The 24,367-nt window shown below is 38.2% G+C and overlaps 1 protein-coding gene and 2 non-coding genes across 3 annotated transcripts; 2 read left to right on the forward strand and 1 right to left on the reverse strand.

Moving 5' to 3' along the window:
- Positions 1-1,326: 1,326 nt before the first annotated feature.
- LOC148852520 (large ribosomal subunit protein eL27x) lies at positions 1,327-1,987 on the forward strand. Its single transcript, XM_088942506.1, has one exon. The coding sequence runs from the start codon at positions 1,393-1,395 to the stop codon at positions 1,798-1,800; it is 408 nt and encodes a 135-aa protein (XP_088798632.1). The 5' UTR covers positions 1,327-1,392; the 3' UTR covers positions 1,801-1,987.
- Positions 1,988-3,888: 1,901 nt separating this feature from the next.
- Positions 3,889-4,042, forward strand: LOC148852521 (small nucleolar RNA snoR145). The gene has a single exon (XR_016100135.1). It is a non-coding gene; the product is annotated as a small nucleolar RNA snoR145 (small nucleolar RNA).
- Positions 4,043-14,030: 9,988 nt separating this feature from the next.
- Positions 14,031-14,104, reverse strand: TRNAI-AAU (transfer RNA isoleucine (anticodon AAU)). Its single transcript has one exon. It is a non-coding gene; the product is annotated as a tRNA-Ile (tRNA).
- Between the last annotated feature and the right edge of the window lie 10,263 nt (positions 14,105-24,367).

Consider the following 24,367-nt stretch of genomic DNA (forward strand, 5'->3'; position numbering starts at 1 on the left):
AAACCTGTATTAAATTCATGTTTTAATTTATAATTTTTGTTCCAATGTATTCTATTAAAATTGATGCTTAAAAAGGCCTTAAAATCCTATGTATAAATTGTATTCAAAGATAGGGGACTAGGGGTTGGGTCAAAGGTTAAATTGAGTTAGGTGACAGAGAGAAAGAGTGTAAGAGTTTATTATTTAATTATTTTAATTGTATATGAATTAAATCTGTATTAAGACTTAATTATTGGGATGATTGGGTGTGACTTGATTAGACTTTATTACATTCGACATCTATAACTGCCAATAATATAACAATTGGGAAATTCATTTTTCATAAATAAAAACGAGAGTAAATAGTAAACAGTCTATGTATTGATAAGACAAGTATTTTTTAACCAAAAGGATCTTATATACTATTTATGAAATTTATCCTTTTAAACATAAAGCATAACAAAAATTATAAAAAAGCGAAGAGAAGATTTGGTTGGGGTCCGTTTGGAATAGAAAAAAAGCAATCCCAACCAATTATTATTTATTGGGATATAAAGCTCAGAACTAGAACTTATAAGTCTGATATAATCGATTCATTCGGTTTGGTTTTATTGAATAGACCTGACCCAGGGGAGACATAGCCTCCTTATGGTCCGGAAATCTCCATTTGTAATGCAGTCTTTCTTGTAAAATTTTCCCCTCCACTACTCTCCACTCAATGGTTGATTCCCTATGAGTCCATTTATATTTATTACTTCCTTCTTCAAATCAACTTTAGATTTTGGCCCCTCATAAAAAATTTCTAGTTTTGCCCCAAACCTGAGCCAGACCTGACCCATTGACAGCTCTAAATCAAAGGCCCTGCTAATAAGAGTTCACATCTCTGCCCCCTAACCCCCACAGTAAATCCTCCCGCGTATTGTAAACATCTCCCGATGATAGGATGTGTGTGAGGAGCATATCCGGTTTCGTCCCAAGCCTAGTGTGCTTCCAAAAAAAAGCCGAGAAAAATGGAAATTTGTAGCGGCCATATGGCATGTGTTTAACTGGCATGCTTTTGGGTGGGTTGGGCCTGTACACTTGAACAGTTGCAACGGGCAACCTGGGATGAATTTGGGTCGGGCCTGTACAAATTGCACGCGATATGCTTTTGGTTTGGGCCTGTGAGCTAAGCTTGTTAAATTCAACTGTTTGGGCTTGGGTTGGCCAAGCTCAGCCAGTGCTCTCGGATTCGGTCCTATTCAATGTCCAAACCCAAATTTTCCCGGAACCGGATGGCCAATTGGTCATTTCTCATTTTTTTTTTCAGTTTCTTTAGCCCTAGTCGAAACCCTAGGTATATAAGACTCGCTCTTCTGGATTGTGCAGAGTAGCAGAGTGAGGGAGAGCGTTGGGAGAGCGGCAGCGGCGAAGATGGTGAAGTTTTTGAAGCCGAACAAGGCCGTCATCGTCCTTCAGGGGCGATACGCCGGTCGGAAGGCGGTCATCATCCGATCGTTCGACGAGGGAACCCGAGACCGTCCCTATGGGCACTGCTTGGTCGCCGGGATCGCCAAGTATCCGAAGAAGGTGATTCGCAAGGACTCGGCTAAGAAGACTGCGAAGAAGTCCCGAGTGAAGGCTTTCGTCAAGCTTGTGAATTACACCCACATAATGCCGACTCGCTACACCCTCGATGTCGATCTCAAGGACGTGGTCAACCTCGACGCACTCCAATCTCGCGACAAGAAGGTCACGGCTGCGAAGGAGGTCAAAGCTCGGTTAGAGGAGCGGTTCAAGACTGGGAAGAACAGGTGGTTCTTTACCAAACTCAGGTTCTAAGTAAGAGGCCAAGAGAAAATTACCTCAGCTGTTATATCGATTGTAGGATTTCCCATTTTGTTAAATGATAGGATTTTAAATTGGGTTCTGAACCCATATTTTTGGATGGTGTTGAGAGTTCATTTTGGTCTTGATATTTCTGTTTGAACAGTCTATATATGTTGATAGTTCGCTCTGGATTTCTTAATTCGTTTTGCATTCTTATGTGTTGGTGTTCCAAATTGATAGTTCGCTCAGATGACGGAATCTGAGCTGATTGATGTTTTATTATTGTCTTGGTTATTGATGAATTTGAGCTCTCGTCCTTCAAGTATAATGTTTCTTCAGAGATTTCTGAGATGCTATAATATGAGCCAGATTGCTTATTCATATATAGATTGGTTCTCTGTTTTGGCTTAGTAGGATTGAGGGATTTTACTGTAGTCTTTGATAGAGTGCAACCAAGTCTGTATCACTGTCAGTGTTCGATATGGGTACATGGTTTTGTTGTTCGATATGGGTACATGGTTTTGTTGTTCTAGTGGTTCTCTTTATTTAGGTTAGTTTGCCCCTTTTTTTGGCAATCCAGAAATCCCATTAAAACCAGATAAACAGCATTCAACAACAACCAATAGCGGTTGCACACAACACCAACAATAAGCCAAGGAAAACTAGTGGCAATAAGATAAAAAACCAACAATAACAGCAAAAAACTACAACACAGACCACAACTAAAACAGAAATCTGAAACTAGGAAGTCTCGGCTCTAGCACTCTAGGTCTTTAGAGCCAGCAAATATTGGTGTCCAGCAAAAGTCCTGAAAAAAAAGATAGACCCTTATGGCTGCAAGACGAGCAGCTTCACTGGTTTGTCCCCTTTAATTAGTAATAAAGTCATGTAGAAAAAGATACCTCGGTAAAGAATAAGAATGACTTATAGAGTTGAGAGTTCCAAAACTCACTAAATGTTCTTTTTTCTACTTATATTTTTTATATTGATGATTTTAGTTTTTGTACTCAGAGATGCAAGAAATGTGCCTCAGTTCAATCACTCCATCCTTGATTAATTCAGGGTTATGTAGCCTGACAAGTCTTTGCCTTTATGTGAGTCTGTCTAATGGCTATTGCTATTTTCAGTTAGTGGAGGGGTACATAACTTCTTACGAAATATTCATGGTCTAGGACTAGTTGGGAAAGCTGTATGGAATCATGAATCCAATATAAAGTTTGACCATTCTGAGATTTCATTTATGAATTACAAATTTATAACGTGTTACCTGTGGTAAGAAATCCCCAACTCAGTGCCTCTTTTACTGCTTCACATTTTCCCTATTCTTGTATTTTTGGTAGAAAATAAGAAACGAACAGAAAGTTGGGAGAAAGTTCTTAACAGAATTGTTAAATTAGAACTTTCCCTCAGCTTTCTGCCTACCCCTTTTTAATCTATCAAACCGAACACAGCCTCAAAGAGATGCTATCAAGGTTCTAAATATCGACACAGGCTGGTGTATCGGCCTGTGTTGGTACCTTTTTTAAGTTCTATTTATTTTTTTTGAAACCGGTTCAGAGGGGTCGGTTTGAGGCCCGGCTACCCTCTGAACCGGTATCTGACCCGATACAACCCCTGGAGGGGCATATCTGTAAGCCATCGGCACCATATGTATCGGCTGATACGGGCCGATACATATTGATACTTTGAACCTTGGATGCAATGACGAGAAACAACATAGAAATCATGGATTGTGGGATTTTTTTAATCCTGCAAGATGTATACCTCTTCTGGTTCGTATTCACTGAGCATCACTTGAAGTATCTTTTGCTGTTTGCTTTCATGTTTTTATTGTTTGTTTTTTTGAATGCTAAATCAGCTAAGAACATTGATTGGGTTTGAACCGAAGGACCTATGGAGGAAGCGCTTTGAAATATATGCACTTTCTGCCAAGTTTGCCTTCGAAAAGTCTCTACATGAATGTGGATCGCCGGAACTTATTTGGTATATGTTCTAATATTGTTTCGGTTTCTATCTAGATCTAGTTTTCATACATGGAACCTGGCTAGCAATTATTAATTGTGTTTTTTTGTTTGTTTTAAGTAGAGTGAGTAAAATAAAAAATGAAGGTCCCAGCAGAGGGGTATGAAAGTCAAAATAAGATAACTCTCTAACACTAAAATACCTTTGTAGATTGATATGTATTGGCCGATTCGTAGGACGCCCAAATGCTTCTTTGATTTTTGCAGCGTCTGGAACCCTCGGCTACATCCTAATCTTTTTATTTAGTGCTTCCTTTTAAATTTCTTTGTTACGGGTTTTCTCCATCGAAGTCCTTTTTTATCAAAAACAATGTTGAACTATGTTTGTTAATAGAGATTCAGGATGCAACTTATTTTTCTGTTTTTTTTGTGCTTTATACTTAAAAGTAAGATAACATGAATATATATTTTATTTCCTCTTCAAAGATGAACACCTTCAAATCTCTTCCTGTATCATACCTTTGCCCTCATCATACATGTTCTCTAAAAGCAAATGTGATAATTTTTTTGGCATGTGATTGTAATATTTTACTGCCCATATCCCAGACATTATTGTGTTAAAAAGGGTTAGGGTCGTATTGGGTAAGGGCAAGCTTCAAAACATCGATATGCTTGATACCCCGGTAGGGGTGTATTGGGTTTTTTGATATATTGTTACCTTTTATTTTTATTTTTTTCAAAACCAGTTTGTCGGGTTGGGGGCAGTTTAGGGCTCCACCCTCAATTGGTTAGACCCCTCGATACACTCACTGTAGGGGTGTACTGATGGAGTCTTGGAACGATACATATTGGCCAATATGTTTGCTATGTATCGATACTTTGAACCTTGGGTAAGGGGAGAGGGTTAAGAGAGAAGCTGTTGCTACTCTCTGTTAGCTCCTCCATTAAAATTTTTTGTAGATGTTTTAGGGTTTCTTTGTTCCAAGTCATTAGATCCATTTAAGGTTTTCTTTGTTCCAAGTCATCAGATTTAGTGTTTCAAGCCACTTGCCATTGAAAATTTTCACAGTTCTAAGGGGAGTACAACTCTGTTGGTTTTGCCATCGAAGCAACCTATTGAGTTTGGCTAGGTATATCTTTTGACATTGCTCATCTTCTTTAAAAGCTTTTTTGAACTTGGTGTTGAAGATATTGGGAATGTAGGATTCGATGACCATCTCAGTATTTACAGAATGAGATTTTCTGCATTTTCTAATATTTTCTGGTATTTTCCTGCATTTTTCTTCATTTTTTAGTATTTTCTGTATTTTTTTTGCATTTTTTGCATTTTTTTCTATTTTGTGGTATTTTTCTCATGTTTTCTGCAATTTTTGGTATTTTCTGGTGCTTTTCTACAATTTTTTTGGTAATTTTCTGCAATTTCTGTTTTTTTTTTTTGCATTTTTGCAATTTTTTAGTATTGTCTGCAATTTCTACTATATTTCTGCAATTTTTCTGCACATTTATGCAAATTTCTGCTATTTTTCTTCATTAATGCAATTTTCTGGTATGTCTATTGTCTACATAAATTTTGCAATTTTCTGTTATTTCTCTGCATTTTTTGTAGCTTTCTGGTATTTTCTGCATAATGTTTGCAATTTTTTGTTATTTCTGTTTTTTTTTTTTTGTGAATTTTCTGCAATATTACTGCCTTTTTTGCATTTTTTGTAAAGTTTTTTTTGGTATTTTTTGCATATGGGGTACGTTTTTGTATTTATAGGTGAGGTTAGGTGGACAGTATGGGTGAGGGTGGGTAAGGGTCAATATAGTCAAAAAAGCTGTAATTTTCACCCTACCATAATAAAGGTATTTAGTGAGATGTTTCTATACAACATGGGCTTTTTGCAAAAAAAAAAAATAATAATAATAATAAATAAATAAAGATGTTTAGACTATTGACAATTTCAGTTAGGTTTAGAAATTAATCACAAAATCAGTGAGCGGAAAGAAGAAAAAATTCTTAGGGATCAAATTACCCCTGTATTAAGAAAAGAACAAAAATCAAAACACAGTGTTCGTCTTCTCCATCGGTATCCTTCTCTTTCATTCTCTAGTTCAGTATTTCTGATGCATTCTGAGGCTAGCAGAACACGCTAATTTCATGCTACTCTGCGCTTGTTCTGTTCATCTTCGTGTTTCTCAGCTCTATTAAAGAGGGTTGTTTCGCATGGGAATTTATGAAAGAGAACCATCTCCTCGGCTGATAACGTGATGAGATGTACGTCGTTAGAGAAGTCAAGACCCTCCATATCATCAGCCACAAGCGTGGGGATTCTTTTTTTTCAAACATTACTTTAAAATATACATATTTTAACTAATTCCTCCGGCTAGTTGCAAAAAGCCAAAAAAAACATTCCCTTAGCCACGTGGGAGGTGTGTTACAAAGTTCAAAATGTTCTTTCGTAAGCCACTGCATCTGCTAGATTAAGAATTCGTGATATATATGAAAAATTACAATATTCAAAGCTTGCTTCCAATTTTTTAATTAAAACAAAATAACCATTACCCAACCAGCGGGGATTCTTATATCGTGGAAAAAAATCCACATATCCATGACCCATATGATGTATTTCCTCAAACCCAAGTTATTGAGGTAGTACAAGAATATAGAGAATTTTGGTATCATTAGGAGCTTTTAATTTGTTACACGATACCTTATATATACTGGAGGAGATAGTCATGTTTAAAGAAAAGGATAATCACTGTTGTGATTTTCTCAATCTTATTTGTTGTATTGCAATAAGAGGAAATGATCATCGCAGTATTGATGTCCTTCATTTTCAATTCAAATCCATAATGTATCGCAATTCCAATAAGCGTTTGTTGGAATTTTAATGAATGATTTTTTAATTTTTATTGCGCTAATAAATAATTCAAATAAGTATTGTTTTTGGGTGGTTTTCTATTTTCATCATTCTCTTCATGAATGAAGGAAGAGAGAGAGAGAAAGAAAACACCTTTCACACGATGAGCAGCGGGAGATGAGGTTCGTCTGATGGGACAGAATTGAGCAAGGGACTTTTTGGTCTTAAAAAATGACTTTTTGGTTCTTTCACCGTTTTTATAATTTATTTTAAAATGCCACTGAATCTGTCAATTTGTTAAACTTTATTAATTTTTATGGAAAAAGTCCATAAAATATATGAAACGCCATTTTAGAAAATTTAATAAATTACATCTTCCTCCATTTCATCAATGAATCAATCCATGATGTTTAGTCGAAATTAATACATTAGTATTCCGCCATTTTAGGATAAATCTCTTAAACTATCCCTACTATTCACAAAATTGATAAACTATATTCTTACTGTTTAGATATTGCTAGTTGTGTGACAATTGACCAGCTCTAACCTGTCATTAATATCCGTAAGTGTTTTTAAGTTGTCTGACAGTTGACTAGCCCAGCACTGTCATTAATATCGCTTAGTATTCCGTCAAAATTCATACCACGTAATGCATAATTTTTTTTTCAAAACTCAATTTTACCTACATCCCTCTCCCTTCTTCTTCACCATCCCTCTCCCCAGCAACTGTTCCATCAGTCTCTCTGCCGCCACTATCGCCGTTTGCGATGGAGGATGAAACCAACGTTGAGACGACTGCACAATCGCAAGAACACAGACCTAAAAGTGAAAGTGAGACAACCGGAGACGGGGGTGTAGTCCAAATCAAGAGAAAGAATTGCCCAGATCAAGTTGGTTGATGTTCAAGCGAACGGTAGCAGAAATTCGAGAGAGAAAGAATTACCTAGTGGTGCGGTCGGTGGCCCGGTGACGGTGGAAGTGGGGTTAGGCTTGGAATTTGGGTCTTTCTTTGAACAAGACTGACAGAGAAATGGAGGAGCTTCAAAGAGAAAACTCTCCTCCCTGGAGCGCCTCCTCCTTAGCTTCTAAGATTGAAAAACGAAACCTTTAGCTGTCTTCGATGCTTTATATACGTTTGGAATTTACAACTAGGGTTTCTCCTTAAAGCTCAACTGAATTGCTTAAAAGGCAAAACCATGAAGGGGCTTCTTAGTAGTATGTTGCCCGTTGGGGTTCCGATCCCTCATAGTCGGCTCAGATATCCAAATCAATGCTGATTAAAAAGAAAAAAAAAAAAATCAACGAACAACTTTAAAAGCGTCTTCAGATCAAAGCTCTAATGGTGTTGCAGATATGGCCGAAGTTTCCCCAAGGAGAGGCTCTGAACGCACAAGAGTAGTTGATCCTTATTTTGCAGGTGATCCCTTGGATTGAATCGAAGAAAAGGATCGGAAGAAGATGAAGTTGCCGCAGTTCCTCGAGCAGCAGATTCGGTTGAAAGAAAAAACTTGGACAGGGGTTTCCAAGATGTTAGGGACTTATTTTGGCCGGTTTCTTTGTTGAAGCCGAGTTGCAACTTAGGAAGGTGCATATGTGTAGGGTAGTCGAAGCTCTGCCATACAATCTTTCCGTTATCATCTTTAGGACTAAGAACCAGATTTCCATTGTCTAATAGCTTGGCGACATATCTGTTGGAGGGAATCGAAATGATATTGGTCGACCACAGAGGGGGACCCTCCTGATTTCGGTCGATGATAACAAGATTTCCTTCTCGGTTGATCTAACTCCGGCCGAGCCTTAATTGGCTTTTCTCTGTTACTGTTAGCGACCCACACTGCAATACAATCTGTTTTGAAACGTTATACCATATCCCGACCTACAGGTTACTACAATCTGTTGCCTGTTGGGGTTCCGATCCCTCACAGTCAGGATGAGGTCGAGTATTCGTTTGCTATGGATTATCACGGCCCTCCTGTTACCTACGATCTCCCACGTGCTGTCCCTATCGACATCAAACGGATTCCTACCGTTGCTGTGGTCGCCTCTTCCTCTCTTTCGGATAAGCTGTCCTTGCCGGTTGTCCAGCCACTCCTTGCTCCGGATCCTTCCGGCAAGAAGCACCCAAAAGAACTAATCCAAGGCTCGCGCAAGATTGTTTCTCCGACCTCCGTCATCACCATTGACAAGAGAGATAGAGATTGTCCTGGTTGCGGAGGGCAAATCTGACATTTCGTTTTATTCTACTAAACTTAATGGTACCGCAATACAATATGTAAATAGGAATAGTTTAAGAGATTTATCCTTATTATAATGTATTGATTCAAGATCATTTTGATAAACGAGGAATACTTTCAACAATGATATAACGAAATACCAAATTTAAATCCAAATGAGTCAACCCAAGATGTTCAAATTTACGAAATACAAAAATGTAGAAATAATAAATTTTAGTAGAAATTTTGACACATCGTAATATTAAATACTCGTCATATAAAGAAAACAAGTGAAATAAATAAGAACCAAAAAGAACAAAAAAACTGAATGACGGAAACCAAACCGAAAAAGCGGTTAATTGAACTGGTCGGTTCGGTTTCGGTAAACCTTTTAAAAACACCGATGGTTAATCGAACTGACCGGTATATACTAATGATATACACATATATATTATTTAATGTAAAATTTATGTATTATATTTTCTAAAATCAAATAAAGGATTCGATTTTAACCTAATCGCCCTTTCCTCTTTCCCTCTCTTAGTTCTCTTCTCTCACATCTCTTCTTCCCCAATGGACTGATGGCCTCTGGGCTCTGATCGACGTTCGACAACCTTCGGGCTCTGAGCCTTCGACCGACACGTCAACTGTCTCTCACTTTCAAACTGTCAGTCACTTTCTCTTATCTCTTTTTCTTCTTCCCCAACGGGCCAAACTAGCTGACGGCCTCCGGGCTCTGATCGACATCCAAGACCTCTGGGCTCCAAGCCTCCGATCGACACACCAACTGTCTCTCCTCTCAGTTCTCTCTCTTAGACTCTTGGTCACTTTCTCTCATCTCTTCTTATTCTTCCCCAACGGGCCAGACCAACCGGCGGCCTTCGGGCTCTGATCGACATCCGAGACCTCTGGGCTCCAAGCCTCCGATCAACACACCAACTATCTCTCCTCTCAGTTCTCTCTCTTAGACTCTTGGTCACTTTCTCTCATCTCTCTTCTTATTCTTCCCCAACGGGCCAGACCAATCGGCGGCCTTCGGCCTCCGACCGACGTCCAACGACCTTCGGGCTCTGAGCCTCCAATAGACATGCCAATTGTTTCTCACTCTCAAACTCTCTGTCACTTTCTGTCATATCTCTTCTTCTTCTTCCCCAACGGGCCAGACTGACCAATGGCCTCTGACCTCTCAATCTCTCATCTCTCTCAGTTCTCAGTTCTCTGTTCATTGTTCTCAGTCTCTCTCTCTCTCTCTCACTTCGACCAACAACCCCCTTTTATTTAATTTTGAGTGCATAAAAAAACCTAAAAACCAAACTGCGATTAACCGATTGCATCGGTTTGGTTTTGGTTTAGATAATTAAAAATAACCCCAACCGAACCGTGAACACCCCTAGATAGCAGAAATAAGATATAAAATTTAAAATTATTTGAAACTTTTCATATAAAATAATAAATAAAATATATAAACACTCAAACTTTTTTACATCCAATCCCAGTAACGAGTTGCCCACGTCTGATGGTCTCTTTTTAGAACCATGTTACATCTCATTTCTAAGAAACTGGATTTAGAAAAATCATGTTGACTATGAAACCAACTTTTTTTCCTATTATTGCCATGATCAAAAGTTCAAACCATCTCTTCTTTCTGTATCATATCGGATGAGATAGACCAATTAATAACCGACTTTCTATTTCGGTGAATGTGGGTTATCGCAGGTAACCGGTTTCAAAAGCAACATTTAAAATCACATTTGATAACAGAAAATCATTTGAAGATAAGAAAGACGTTAACGTTTGCCATTAAACGTCACCCTCCCTCTACTTTCCTCTGTAAACAATCAACCTACTCGGTTGCCTCTGTAACCTCATTTGCGGAGAGCAATGACTTCAGAGAAGAAGCTCTCGAACCTAGTGCGAGAGATCCAAGTTCAAAAATTAGTCCTCAGCATCTCCTGGGTGAAAGTGGAGATCGTTTCACCAGAGCTGCGAAGGTGTTGGAGCAGGTGAGTGGGCAGACCCCCGTTTTCTCAAAGGCTAGGTACACCGTTCAATTTTTTGGTATAAGACGTAATGAGAGATAATCCTTAAAGTAGAGTGCTTACTAACCCATAGTTCCTTTGTTATTGTAGTAATTGAAAGCTAATCCTTTCATCATTGGAGATGATAATCCAAGCACCATGGTCGGAGTATCGGCAATAAAATCTTGCTCAACCCATCACTTCTTTTCCTAGATGAACCAACCTTTGGCCTAGACTCAACTACAACTCTTAGCAAAATAGTTCAAATGATACACAATATTGCAAAGGTAATAAACCACGACATTTCTTATTTTCTTTAATTTAGAGAACACCCTTCCTCGAATTTCAGTGTGGGGTTTTGTAGGCTGGAAAAACAGTAGTGAGTACAATTCATCAGTCATCAAACAAACTATTCAACAAGTTCGACAAGTTAATTCTCTTGAGCAGAGGCAATTCATTGTAATTCGGAAAAGCCTCTGAAGCTATGCTATATTTATCTTCAATTGGTTGCTCTCCTCTGATAGCTATGAACCCAACGGAGTTCTTAATTGATCTTCCAAATGGGAACATAAATGACAAATCAATCCCATATGTTCTGGAGTAAAATCTTACTTAGAAGCCAATTTCCTGAAAAACAAGATGGAAAGGCCATCCCCTGTGGATGTCCAAGAGGTTATAAATTGATCATAAGGCTAATCTTATGTCTGTTTATTTGTTTCTTTTACTTTTTCATGGAATTCCTTCAAATATATCTACATTCTGCCTTCTCTGCAGTATCTTGTAGGTGCTTATGAAACAAGGATTTCAAACATAGAGAAGCAGAAGCTTCTGAAACCTATGATGGTTGATAGTGAGTCAGAGATACAAGGAAGGTCACATTCCAGAGATTGGGGAGCATCCTGGTGGGAGCAATATTCAATTCTTTTCAGGAGAGGTCTAAAAGAGAGGCGCCATGAATATTTAAGCTGTTTATGAGTCACCCAAGTTGTACCCACTGCGATAATAATAGGACTCTTCTGGTAGCATTTTGATGCTTCATCTCCTAAAAGGCTGCAAGATCAGTGAAGTATATATTAAAAGTATCTTCCTTGTCCTATTCTACTCTAGATGCTACTCTTTCAAAGTTGTTCAGTCAATAACAACCAAGAAGGCTTGCAGATTGGGTTATTGTTCTTCATTTTTGTATTTTGGGGATTCTTTCCTGTATTCACAGCCATCTTCACATTTCCACAATTCAGTAATTTGTAATTTAATAGACATATGGACAATTTCAATTGAGTGAGAAGGGAGAGAGGACAACTGCCGGATGTTTGATTGAAGAAGTTCGACTAGAAGAGTGAGGGAGACGAATAGCCTCTTGTGAGGGAGAAGAAATTCGACCAGAAGAAGAAGAATATACATGTGATAGAGAATGAGGGAGACGACTAACCTCTTGGATGCTGATTGAAGGCATTATGGATTTACGATTTCAAGAGGAGAAGTTAGGGAACCGGGAAGAAAATAAGAATATAACGGAGTATTCGGTTAACGAATAAGTTAAAACTCTTTTAAATTTTAATTAACATATAAAAAACCAATTACCGGTTACTTAAATAAACCCAATAACTGCTGTATACGTGGCAGCAGCACAGGTTTTAGATATGTTATGGTTTTCTACACATTTCGCATACCGGGCTCTTTATATTCTAATTTCCCTAATAATCGACTTAGACTAGGGAGCTAAGACGGTAATGGTAGTAGACTTGCCATTTTGGAGAGCGAAGCGTGTTGTACTTGGCTGTTCTGATGTGCTGCCGGATTGCACCTCCGGCTGTACTGTGAAATATGCGCAGAGTCGTCGTTGACGCAAAGGTTCTTATAATGCATTACTTGAAACAAGCGTAGTAAGAATAACATAAGACAAGAAAAAACACAAAGAACGTTAAGCTAGGCCAAACTGTGAAATAGCTTCAGATTGGCTGTTTTAAATTGTCAACAACCATATAAGATTTTGAAACTTAAATGAAGATTCAATCTACCCAAAAGGTGAAGATTCAAAAATGTATTTGTCAACGTTGTTTGATGCCACAGTGAATGATCAAATAAGAGAAAGTGATCTTCTGAGTACCAACTTCTGTTACCCAGAGATTGAAAGGATTGAAGGGTGTATCCGTGAAGCCGGCCGCCGCTCTTTGGTTGTCGAGTTGGGAAAGAAGATGAATAGTTCTTCTCTTTTTCATTTTTTAATTTAAAAAAATGTTTGACAAAATTATAAGAGGACAAAGTTCCGTTTAATTTTTTAATCTGGACTCATTGATTAGTCCGTAGACGGCATAAGTTTGAAAGGTCACTCCAAAGAAGAAGAATGGTCAGAAAATGTACCGCCGGATGAAAGCACTCTCGCTGCCGGTGAGTCGGTGATTTCTGAGTTGTCTGACGCCGGTGTGGGATCAACTCTGAGTGAAACTTTGTTGGATTGAAAAAATGTGTACATTTTATTAATAAATGTACATTTCTTACATAAATTCATAGCATATAATTAAAATGAAGAGTAGAAAAATCCATTATAACAAAACAGGTATAAACTTATAAACAGCATCTCTGAAAATCCTAGTGCCCTGTACACCCAAAACTCAGTCTCTTGATCATTCTTTGTGAATTGTGCTGTCAAACCGTAGAAGCAGTTATGGGATCCATATAAAAACGGGTCAGGTTCATACTGCGAGAGATCAGCCCCTGCACAGACCTCAAAGAATTTTCTTCCCTTTTGGGTTCTCTACAAGTGCTGGGTCGGGTCATGGAGTGATCGACAACTAGGAATTCAAGACACAAAAACGCAACCCTTTGATATCTACCATGCCCAGGCCACTCCATACTTTCCTCTAACAGCTTCCTAACGGCTCCAATCCCCACCTCCATTTGCACCATGACTGGAAATTGTTTTCCTACCACCGTCGTAATGACAGATCGGGAAGCTTTCAAACCACCAAAAGGTTTGATCTGCAAGATCATCAGTGTTAAGAGCTAGCTAATGGTCAAGGTTATGATTAAATTGATCAAATCGACAATAAGGTTAAAAATGTCATTTTGCACTTAAGTAAATAAAACTGGTAATAAATAATACAATTGCAAAGTATAGATTAATAGACAAATTATAAGATAGGTTTTAACAAATATGCAAAATTACAGGGGTTATTTTAAATGACCCTTTATAGACAAACATATCAATGGCCCATGCAGGTCTCGAACCTGCGACCTTCGCGTTATTAGCACGACGCTCTAACCAACTGAGCTAATAGGCCAGTTGATCTTACTGTTAATTAGACCTAAGAAATTTGATAACTATCGGCAATATTAGTTTGCATTTTCCAATCTTTTAAAAACTCCCTTTCAAAACAATATTACTTTTCCCTCAGTTGACTGGTCATTAGTTCAACCGTATGTACATATTTATCTTTTCATGATGCTAACAACTTAAAACTTGAATTTTGATAATCAATATTAATATATATTTACAGAATGGGGATGCATGGCCGCCTAAGCGTAGAGTAAATGGAATCTACACGGGCGGGGCATTAAGTCATGCAAAAACATCAATACTCGTGCAATTCTCACCGGTGGGGTAATTAGACAGCTTGGGTTCAACCTAAACCCACTTTAACCCAATCCTACCTGCCCAAACTCATTAATTTTACATTTATGTAGTTAAAAGAAAACACTAACTCCCTCTTGACATAAGTTAGTCATAGCTTGGTGGTAATAGTAATTGTTATTTATACAAGTGGTGAAGGTTTAAATTACATTACATGCATGTTATTTTTACACAAGTGGCTAAGACATTTGACTATGTTCAGGTTTCGGGTTTGACCATACCACTTAGGTTCAAGCTGGTCAGACCAATTTGAACTATCTAATTGGATTGTCTTTGTGCTAATCACATCAAAAGTGGTTGAACCATTTAGATCCGGATTAGTCTGATCGGGCTAGACCAGACCGGTTTAGTCAAATGGCGGATTGACTTGGACCAACACATATCAGGTTTATGCATGGGTTTGGGACCGAACTGATTAGCTCGAAGCGAGTCGAGAGAAGTAACTTGGGCTGGTTCGGGTTTAGGTCGAGTTGTACAAATATGAACCGGACCAAGCAATCCAAACCGGGCAAAGCAAGTGGGGCAGATTTTGGGTCGATCTCGCTCAGCCTAGTTTTGGATTTGGGTTGACTAAGATTGGCTAGACCTGGGTTGGGTTCGGGCTGGGCTGATTGGCCTAAGGTTATTGGGTCTGTTCATATTTAGACCAAGTTGAATTGGTCCAAACTCGAGTCAAATTGATTTGGATTTATGTCGATTTGGGTGAAGTGTATTGATTCGAGACAAAACTAATTTTAATCAATAATTAATAGAAAATTAATATATTAATTATAAATTATTTTATTCAAATGAAAAAAAAAAGACTAAGAATTAATACTTATTTCTTTAGTGGTTAACCCAATGTTTATCCACAACCCAACCCAACCTATTTAAATTTATCCAATGGGTGATCAACCCATTGGGTGGGTTGGACGGTGGGTGAAAAATTACCACCCCTAACTCTCACACCCCGTCTCTCTCTTCCGTTTTTCTACCCCCTCTCAAGTTTGTTCCCCCTTTCTCTGTCTCATACACACACACTCTCTCTCCCTCTTTAGGTTTCTCACTCTGTCTCTGCCAACTCTGATTGACTGACTTTAATTGTTTCTCACCATCCCACGACGAGTTACAGGCAAGTGAACGCTGCTATTTCTAGTGATCGTTATGTCTCTCCCTCTCTCACTCTGTCTCTTGTTTTTGTTCCGCTTCCTCTATTACCCCGCCTCTCCCTCTCTCACTCTGTCTCTTGTTTTTGTTCCGCTTCCTCTGTTACCCCGCCTCTCCCCCTCTCACTTTGTCTCTCGTTTCTATTCCTCAAGCATGGTATTCTTGTCTCAGCTCTCTCATCTACTTCAACTGGATTTCCGCATGTCCGTAGTTGACCCCTCTTTGTTCATCTACCATAAGGATTCGATTACCACTTACATGCTGATTTAGCCAATGACATACTTCTCACTGGATCTTCTAAATCTGCTCTTGAATCTCTTGTCTCCTCTTTGTGCCGCACCTTCTTGGGCCGGTCAAATATTTTCTTGGCATGGAGATCTCGGCTCAACCTCATGGCATTGTTCTTACTCAACAGTGGTACATTTTGGAACTACTACATCGAGCAAGTATGGCTGAAACCAAACCTCTCACAAACCTCTCACTTCTCCCATGGCAGTGAACTCTGAACTGTCTAAGTTTAGTGGGACTTCTCTCTTAGATCCCTCGGAGTAGCATAGTATTGTCGAAGCCCTCCAATATCTCACTATCACATGATTGGATATTTAATTATTTTGTCAATAAAGTTTGTCAGTTTCTTTAATCTCCAACAACAGAACATTGGGCAGCCGTCAAATGCATCCTACGATACCTAAAACATACTGCCGATCATGGACTTCATTTCTACTCCTCCGCTCCCCTCACTCTTCAAGCATTTTTCGACGCTGACTGGGCTGGGTGCCTTGATGATCGACGATCTACTAGAGGCTATTTCATTTACCTAGGTCATAACCTAGTTGCTTGGTGCTCCTAGAAACAGCCCACTATAGATCAGTCAAGCACGGAATCTAAATTCCAGGCCTATGCCAATGCTATCACTGAACTGCTTTGGGTCCGTTTCTTACTCCTAGACTTAGGTCTCACACTATTGGAGAAACCAGTCATTTGGGTGTGATAATATTGGTACCACTTATCTCGCTGCTAATCTGGTCTTTTATGCTCGTACATGACACATCGAAGTTGACTTCCATTTTCTTTGGGATCTAGTGCCTAAACGCAGTGTCTCAATTAAATTTATATCATCTAGATATCAAGTTGTCGATCTTCTCACCAAGCCCATCAATGGCATTCGGTTCATTCTTCGTTCATCCCATGAGGTATGGACTGCCCTTGCAATTAAAATCCTTCTCAAGTGGTGTGATTATCGATACAGGTTATTCAGAGAATGCATGGGAATGCGGTAAAGAGGTGAAACAAGAGAGAGAGAGAAAAAGAAAGAGAAGGTAAAGAGTAAAGTTGTAGTCGGAAGAGGGGAAGAATGGGGAAAGGATTTGTGTTTGTGACTCCGATGGTGGTGCTAATACTGCTACTTTTCTATGCAGGTTCGTCGTGCATTTTCAGCTTCTTTCTTTCATATGCATTTCCTTTGTTGTATGAACCTGGGCAACGTTGTTTTTCTTTAACTGTTTTGAGCTTCCTATGGTTATGTTCTTTATGTTATTTGACATCAGTCCTTATAAAAATTAAAATCTGCAGTTCTGAACCTTATGTCTGACTTCAGATTTCAGAAGAAAAAGGGATTCTTTTTTTTTTAATCTTTCCCCCTTACCGGATTGTTGGATGTCATCCTACCTTCTTAAAGCTAATTTTATATGCATTTTGTTTGTTCTCACTCTGATTTGGGCTATTGTTGTTATACATTTTCTTCCATTTTTTTCTTCGATAAATCCTTACTTTGTTTCGACTCAATAGTCTTAAATTGCCTAGCTGTGGATCATTTGCAGAGAGATCGAAGAAAATGGAAATCCAAGGATTAAATACCAAGAGAGGAACTTGGGGAGTGGGATGATTAGATCAGATGGAGACGAAAGTGATGACCATGATGGTACAGAAGTAAGGCCTCATCCTTCCAGAGAATATAAATCTTTGATGTTTTCTCCTGTAACAATTCCTGCATGGCTTATCATGTTGAGGGACATAATAGATATTGTTGGAAAATGGGGTTACTATAATTTTGGAGGAGAAGCTTTGAGGCACGTCTGAGCTGCTGTCTTTAGAACGTTATTTACCCCCACTCAGTTTCACTGAGTTTGTTGTTGGGTTACAGGCAAATTCGTTCATAGGATACAACAGAGCATTGGTCGAGAATCTACAACCAGTAAAGTTGAAGAATCTCTGGAGAAACCTTCTGTAAGACTGTAGCAGATCGGACTGAGAGAGAGAGAAAGTGAATTTCAAAAATGTGTGTTTTTGAAGTCTGATTCATGCTCCTTAAATAGTTTATGAACAGGTATGAAAAAAATGTAGTTAATGACTGTTAACTTTGAGTTGTGCCTCTTGATCACACCCGATCGAATCATGACCGTTGATCTCATCAACGATGATCAACGGTCAACATTGCACCAAAACCAAAGCTACCCTTCGCGAGCCACGCGAGTGCGAGCAAAGTGCACCTCATTGTGTTGCACACACGTGCGCACACGTGTGCACGGTATTAAACCCCCATACACTCCTTTACTATTTCTAAGGAGTGTAAATCAGCTCCTATTAAAATACTAAAAACAAAGCTTATAATTTTTCAATGTGGGACAAGTTCAAAACTCGAATTTGTAAGAGAAAAGCTAATTTTTCAATCAAGTGTGTAGATACAATTTCTCATGTAATTGAGCAATCAAACCCATTGGATTTAATCTCTTATGAGATTAAAATCCAATAGATATATTCTGTATTTGGGTATCATGAAAAAATGTGTGAATGTTTAGTGCTAATACATGTTCTTTATTTGCTCTTAATTGATCACAGAATAGGCCTTGGCATAAAACCACATCTCAAATGTTGAAGCTAACAGAAACATCAGATTTTGATCTCTCTACCAAGTTTATTATATACACATGTATAACATTGTTAGTCTGTTACACGTCTACAAAATATTACTCTTAAATTATTATATTTTTGTTAATCACACGTGTAGCAATGCTATAATTGTCATAAAATACAATAAAATATTACTCTTAAATATAATAAAATATATAAATAATAATAATAATTATTATTATATTATCATTAAAATATATGTAAAACATTATGAACTTAAATTATATTATATTTTATTATAAGCTACAATTAATAGTAATCCACTATTCTAATTATAGATAATTAAATTTTTTTATTACATATGTTTATTATTTATAAATTTATATGAATTTTTAAATGTTTATAATTATAATATTATTTAAGCGATCCAATAACTAAATATTTGAAATAAAAATATTAAAAGTAGCTAAATAATTATAAAAATAGTTAATATTATGTAATAACTTTCAAAAAATAGTAATTACAATTAATTTATAAATTATGTATATTACAGATAATTAACATTTATAAATTTATAAATGATTTACATATAAATAATTAATTCTTCATTATATTTTTTCTTGTACATCTATTTCTAATAATTGTCATTATTTCAAAAAAATTAATAGTAATAATAAAACATTGCCAATATTTAACAAAAATTGTCATAATTACCAAAAGTTATCCAAAAAAATTACAAAAGTGAATTAACATTATTTCATATAAATAATTACAAAAATGAATTAACATTTTTTGGTAATTTATCATATTTATAGGAAATGATGTTAAATGGTTGCATAGTTCTGTAAACCCACAATATAAAAAAGTTTCTAAAAATCCTATAAGAACTGATGTTTAAAATTTTTTATTCATATAAACAAAATTTAATTTCTTTGTTAGCAAATCTGAATTCTAAAATTGCAATTACTTTGGATGTTTGGACATCCAAATTTAATATTAGTTATATTTGTGTTACCGACCATTTCATTAATGAAAATTGGCTTTTGAATAAAAGAATTTTAAGTTTTACTAGGCTTGATTGGCCACATAGTGGCCTAGTTATTGTTGCAAGTATTTTAAATACTTTGCATTCTTATGTAATAAAAAATAAATTATTTACTATTAGTTTTGATAATGCAAGCAATAATGGTTCTACAATAAATATTTTAAAATCTTAATTAAGAACATGCTTAAATGGTAAATTATTTCATATTAGATGTGCATGTCACATCTTAAATTCATGTATTTGAGATGCCTTGAATATTATTTCTACTCATATTTTCAAAATTAGAAATTGTATTATATATATATAAAAAGTTCATGGGGAAGAAAACAAGTTTATGAGGGCAGATTTGGCCCTCCAGTGAAATTATGACACGTGGCACCTCGTGACAACTAGGCGACACCCAGGCAATAACTTACCAAGTTGGTGTCCCACCCGGGCACCGACCTGGTTGGCCTGGCGCGACCTGCATGTGGCCTGTGCATTGCCTGGAGCGGCTTGGCGCGACCTGCACGCAGCCTGGCCGACCTGGATCAGCCTGGCACATAATCCGACCTAGCCGACCTAGATTAGCCCGACACATGATCCGACCTGGATCAGCCTGGCACACGACCCGACCTAGCCGACCTAGCAACCCATAAGACATGCCCACCGATATCAAGGAGCACACCAAGGAGCTCGGTAACTCACCAAAGAGCTCGTCAATGAGCTAGGCAGCTCTCCAATGAGCTCGCCAAGGAGCTTGCCACCAAGGAACCAGGCAGCTCGACAGAGCTCGCCACAAGCAGCTCGGCATAGCCCAAGGAGCTCGGCATAGCTCCCCCGGGCAGCTCGCCACTTGTAGGGTAGCTCGGTACAGAAGAGCAGTTTGGCGTATCACAAGAAGATCTCCTGCCTGACAACCGTACCTGACAGTTTTGGAGACCTGTGCCCACGTCTCTTGCCAAGTGGCGCCTTGCCTGGCAGAGCCGTACTCTGCAACAGTTGCCTGCACCCGCCGCCTCAGCTTTGACAGCGACGACTGTGGCAGAGAGACAGAGGCAATTATGCCTGACTTGACAGAGGCGGTCATGCCTGATTTGACAGGACACTGCTATATAAGGACTCCAACCCCCAAAGGCATGGGGAGAGAAGGAAAAAAATGGAGATAATCCCTACTCTCTAGCTCTCTCATTCCTCTAATATCATCTTCAAGCTCTCGACAATCAGAGTGCTAACTTAGGCATCGGAGAGTCCTCGCCTGGTAAATACCCCCGGGCCCCCTGGTTCAATTCTCGCAGGTTCCTCAGCTCCCACCACCTACAAAGAGGAGGAAAAGATGGAGTTCTCGCAGGTCCCTCAGCTCACGCCGCCTACAAAGGAGAGGAGATCACCTCATGCAGAGGGCAGTTGGGTTGCGCTACACCAGGGAGCTCCACCATCCTCTAAGTTACAGGCCGCCTAGGAGCAGGTCAAATGACGAGTCCCCCAAGGTAGCTCACCACCAGGGAGCTCAGCATAGCTCTCCCTCGGGTAGTTCGCCATCAGGGATCTCGGCATAGCTCGGCATAGCTCTCCCCCAGGCAGTTAGCCATTAGGGAGCTCATCACCAGGCATCTCACCACCAGGGAGCTCGTCACCAAGTAGCTCGTCACCAGGTAGCTCACCACCAGGGAGCTTGTCACTAGGTAGCTCACCACCAGGGAGTTCGTCACCAAGTAGCTCACCACCAGGCAGTTCACCACCAAGGAGCTCCACCATCCTCTCTTGGGAGCAGGTCAAATAACGAGGCACTTAGCCAAAAAGAATTGATACATCACAAAAAATGATATGTGACCAGAAACAGTTACATCAATTTTATATTAGATGTCAAAATTCTACCTATGCTATGTTAGAAAGTTGTATATCTCATAAACAAATTCTTTCTGATTTTTATAATTAAAAAATGCCTAATGATATGATATTTGAGGAAGATTGGGAAATGACCGTTTGTATAAGAGATTTTTTTTAAAACATTTTTATGATGCAACTAATGAATTATCTAGAATTTATTATCCAACTTGTTGTAATTTACCTTATCAATTAATGGTAATTAGTGATTGTTTAAAAAAATATAGAAATAATCCACAATTTCAATGTATTGCTGAAATAATGGAAATTAAATTTAAAAAATATTGGGAGAACATTTCTTCCCTTTATTGTTCAGCTACAATGTTAGACTCTAGGATTAGGAAAGATGGTTTAGATATTTTACTTGAATCATATTGTGAAAATATGAATATTGATATAGGAAATAAAAAAGAAGAAATTAATAATTTATTATTTAAAATGTACAGTTTGTATGAATCTGAAGTTGTAGGAAATCTGCTAGTTTTGGCCTTGAGCCCAGTAGTAGAAGAGAAAAGCTTTTTTATTTAATAAGTAGAAGGTAGAACTCTGCTAGTTCTACAACAAGTTCATTTACCGAACTTAATTTTTATCTATAAGCAAATAATTTAGGTAAAGGATCAAATAATTTTGATATTTTAGCCTGGTGGAGTGAACATTCAAAAAATTATCCAGTTCTCACCGCCATGGCACGTGATCTACTAATCTCTCTGGTGTCTACAGTTCCATCGAAATCTTGTTTTAGTGCAGGTACCAAGGTGCTTGATGACAAAAGAAGCTGCATGAACGATGAAAGCATAGAGATGTGCATCTGCTTCAAGAATTGACTAGATGCAGAAGATGGATTACAAGACAAAGGAGGGCATAATACTACACTGGATATTTCACCCGAAGTAGATGATGAATGATGATTCATGAATTTGACTACTTGTATAGAATTTTATTATTTTTTTTCAAATTATTATATATATATATATATATTAATTTTACTTAATTTATTTGATATTTTTTAAATTTTTTAATAATGTAATTTTGTATTTTCAATTAGTAACCATATTGTATTTTTTATATTTTATTAATTTATTCGATTTTCATATTTCATTCATCCAAGTATCCAATGATCCAATCATTGTATTTGTAATTTGTATCATTCAAATTTAAATGAAATAAAAATCATATTTTTCTTCTAATTTGTTATTCACATTAAGTCTTTGTCTCTTTGACTTCTTATTTGGTTAAGTATTTTTTTATTTCTTTGTTAGATTTTTTATCTTTTCAAATAGTTCCCAAAGAAAGTTAAATATTTTAGTTTTACTTACCAAAGGAAAAATAAAAAAGTCAGAAAAAACAAAAAACAAAAAAAGAATCAATCTAGCCCGGTTCGACCCACACCCAAGGCCCGACTTTTGGCCCAACCCGACACGACCTACAACCTACACGATCCAAGCCCGTGACACAAACCCGCACGGACTTGGGCTATGGGTCATGCTGGGCCAACCCCCCAAATTATCCTTAGGGAGGGTGGCATGGCCCAAAATGGCCTGTGGGTTGGCACAACAGGACCAGTTTTATACCTCTAATACATATATTTAATTTAAATCATCACGGTTAGGGTGGGCATTGACTTCACTCCACATCTCTGCTAAGGTAGTCTCTATCCCCATCTTTGCTTGGTTGGGGAGGCTAGGTGCTTAATGGGAATGGGAAATTGTCATCCTTACACTCATGTTGTGTAACCCCATAGAGCAATAAGTTTTAAGCCTTATAAGCTCTAACATCTTTTTTCCATGCATCGCACGGGGGGGATGGAAGGTTGATTGCAAACTATAGGGAGTGTTTCAATAAAATGCAAAGTATAGGGTAAATTTTGGTAAATCCATAAAATTATAGGGTGTTTTAGTAAAGGGTAAATTTCTTAAACTATCCATATTGTTTAGATAATTGACAAACTATACTCTTACTATTTAACTATTATCTTAGAGTACCCCCTAAGTTTTCTTACAATTGACTAACTCTATCCTTGCCCTTAGAATCCGTTAATGTTCGTCAATCCATATACACATGACACCATGTGACATTTTTTTTTAAACCCAATACTGCCTAGTAGGGCCTTACCAGAACAAAGAGAGAGAGAGAGAGAGAGAGAGAGAGAGAGAGAGAGAGAGAGAGAGAGAGAGATGTACCACAAGGAACAAAGAGAGGGAGAGTAATTTATAAGAAACACATATGAATCAATAATCTTAAGGCTTAGTTTGGAAGGAGTACAAATACAAATATGTCAAGTGCAAATCCTTATATTTGTATAATATTATATGTGATGGTGCACGATCCGGTCACTCCTAGCTGGCACTTACGTGGCTCCTAGAAGGTACCTAAGTATGGTGTGCACTCTTTATCTTTGCTTAAGCGATCTCAACACTTGAGCTATTAAAGCTACATACCCGAAGTAGGACTTGTCGATAACCGTTATTTCGGACTGTCCCTTAAATCATTCAAGGCATCTCTATGGTACACGGCGAAGTGGTTACCATGCGTGCCTGAACCATATACTCGTCGGTTATTCTTTAGTTTGACCAACGTACCGGAATGAGCTATGCTTGTCGATGTTTAAACCCAAGCTGCTCACGCTCTTCATACTTTACCCCCATCATCGAATTGGCTAAGCCCTTCTTGATGCCGAGGTGTTGGTTAGCTCGGTGCCTTAGGCCGTAAGCCGGGGGGCGACTTGTAGTCTACCCTTGAAGTTTGCCCACGTCATGGAGACAACTGGGTCTTGTTGTGCCGAGGTCATATTAGCTCGGTATTTTGGCCCTTAGGCTCGGGGAGTGGCTCGTGGCCTACTCAATTGTTACAGATAGTATTGTCTTAAGTTGACAATATTCCATGCCCGAGGTACTTGTTTTCCTTTGAGGGTTTTGAGCTCGTATGTTCCTTCCCCGAGCACTCGTTTCACTCAGTAAGGTCCTTCCTAGTTGGACCCGAGCTTGCCAGCATCGGGCTCAGGTACCA

This window comes from Nelumbo lutea, chromosome 5 (assembly GCF_056320005.1).
Source record: "Nelumbo lutea isolate HS-2025 chromosome 5, American lotus-T2T, whole genome shotgun sequence".
Taxonomy (NCBI): Eukaryota; Viridiplantae; Streptophyta; class Magnoliopsida; order Proteales; family Nelumbonaceae; genus Nelumbo; species Nelumbo lutea.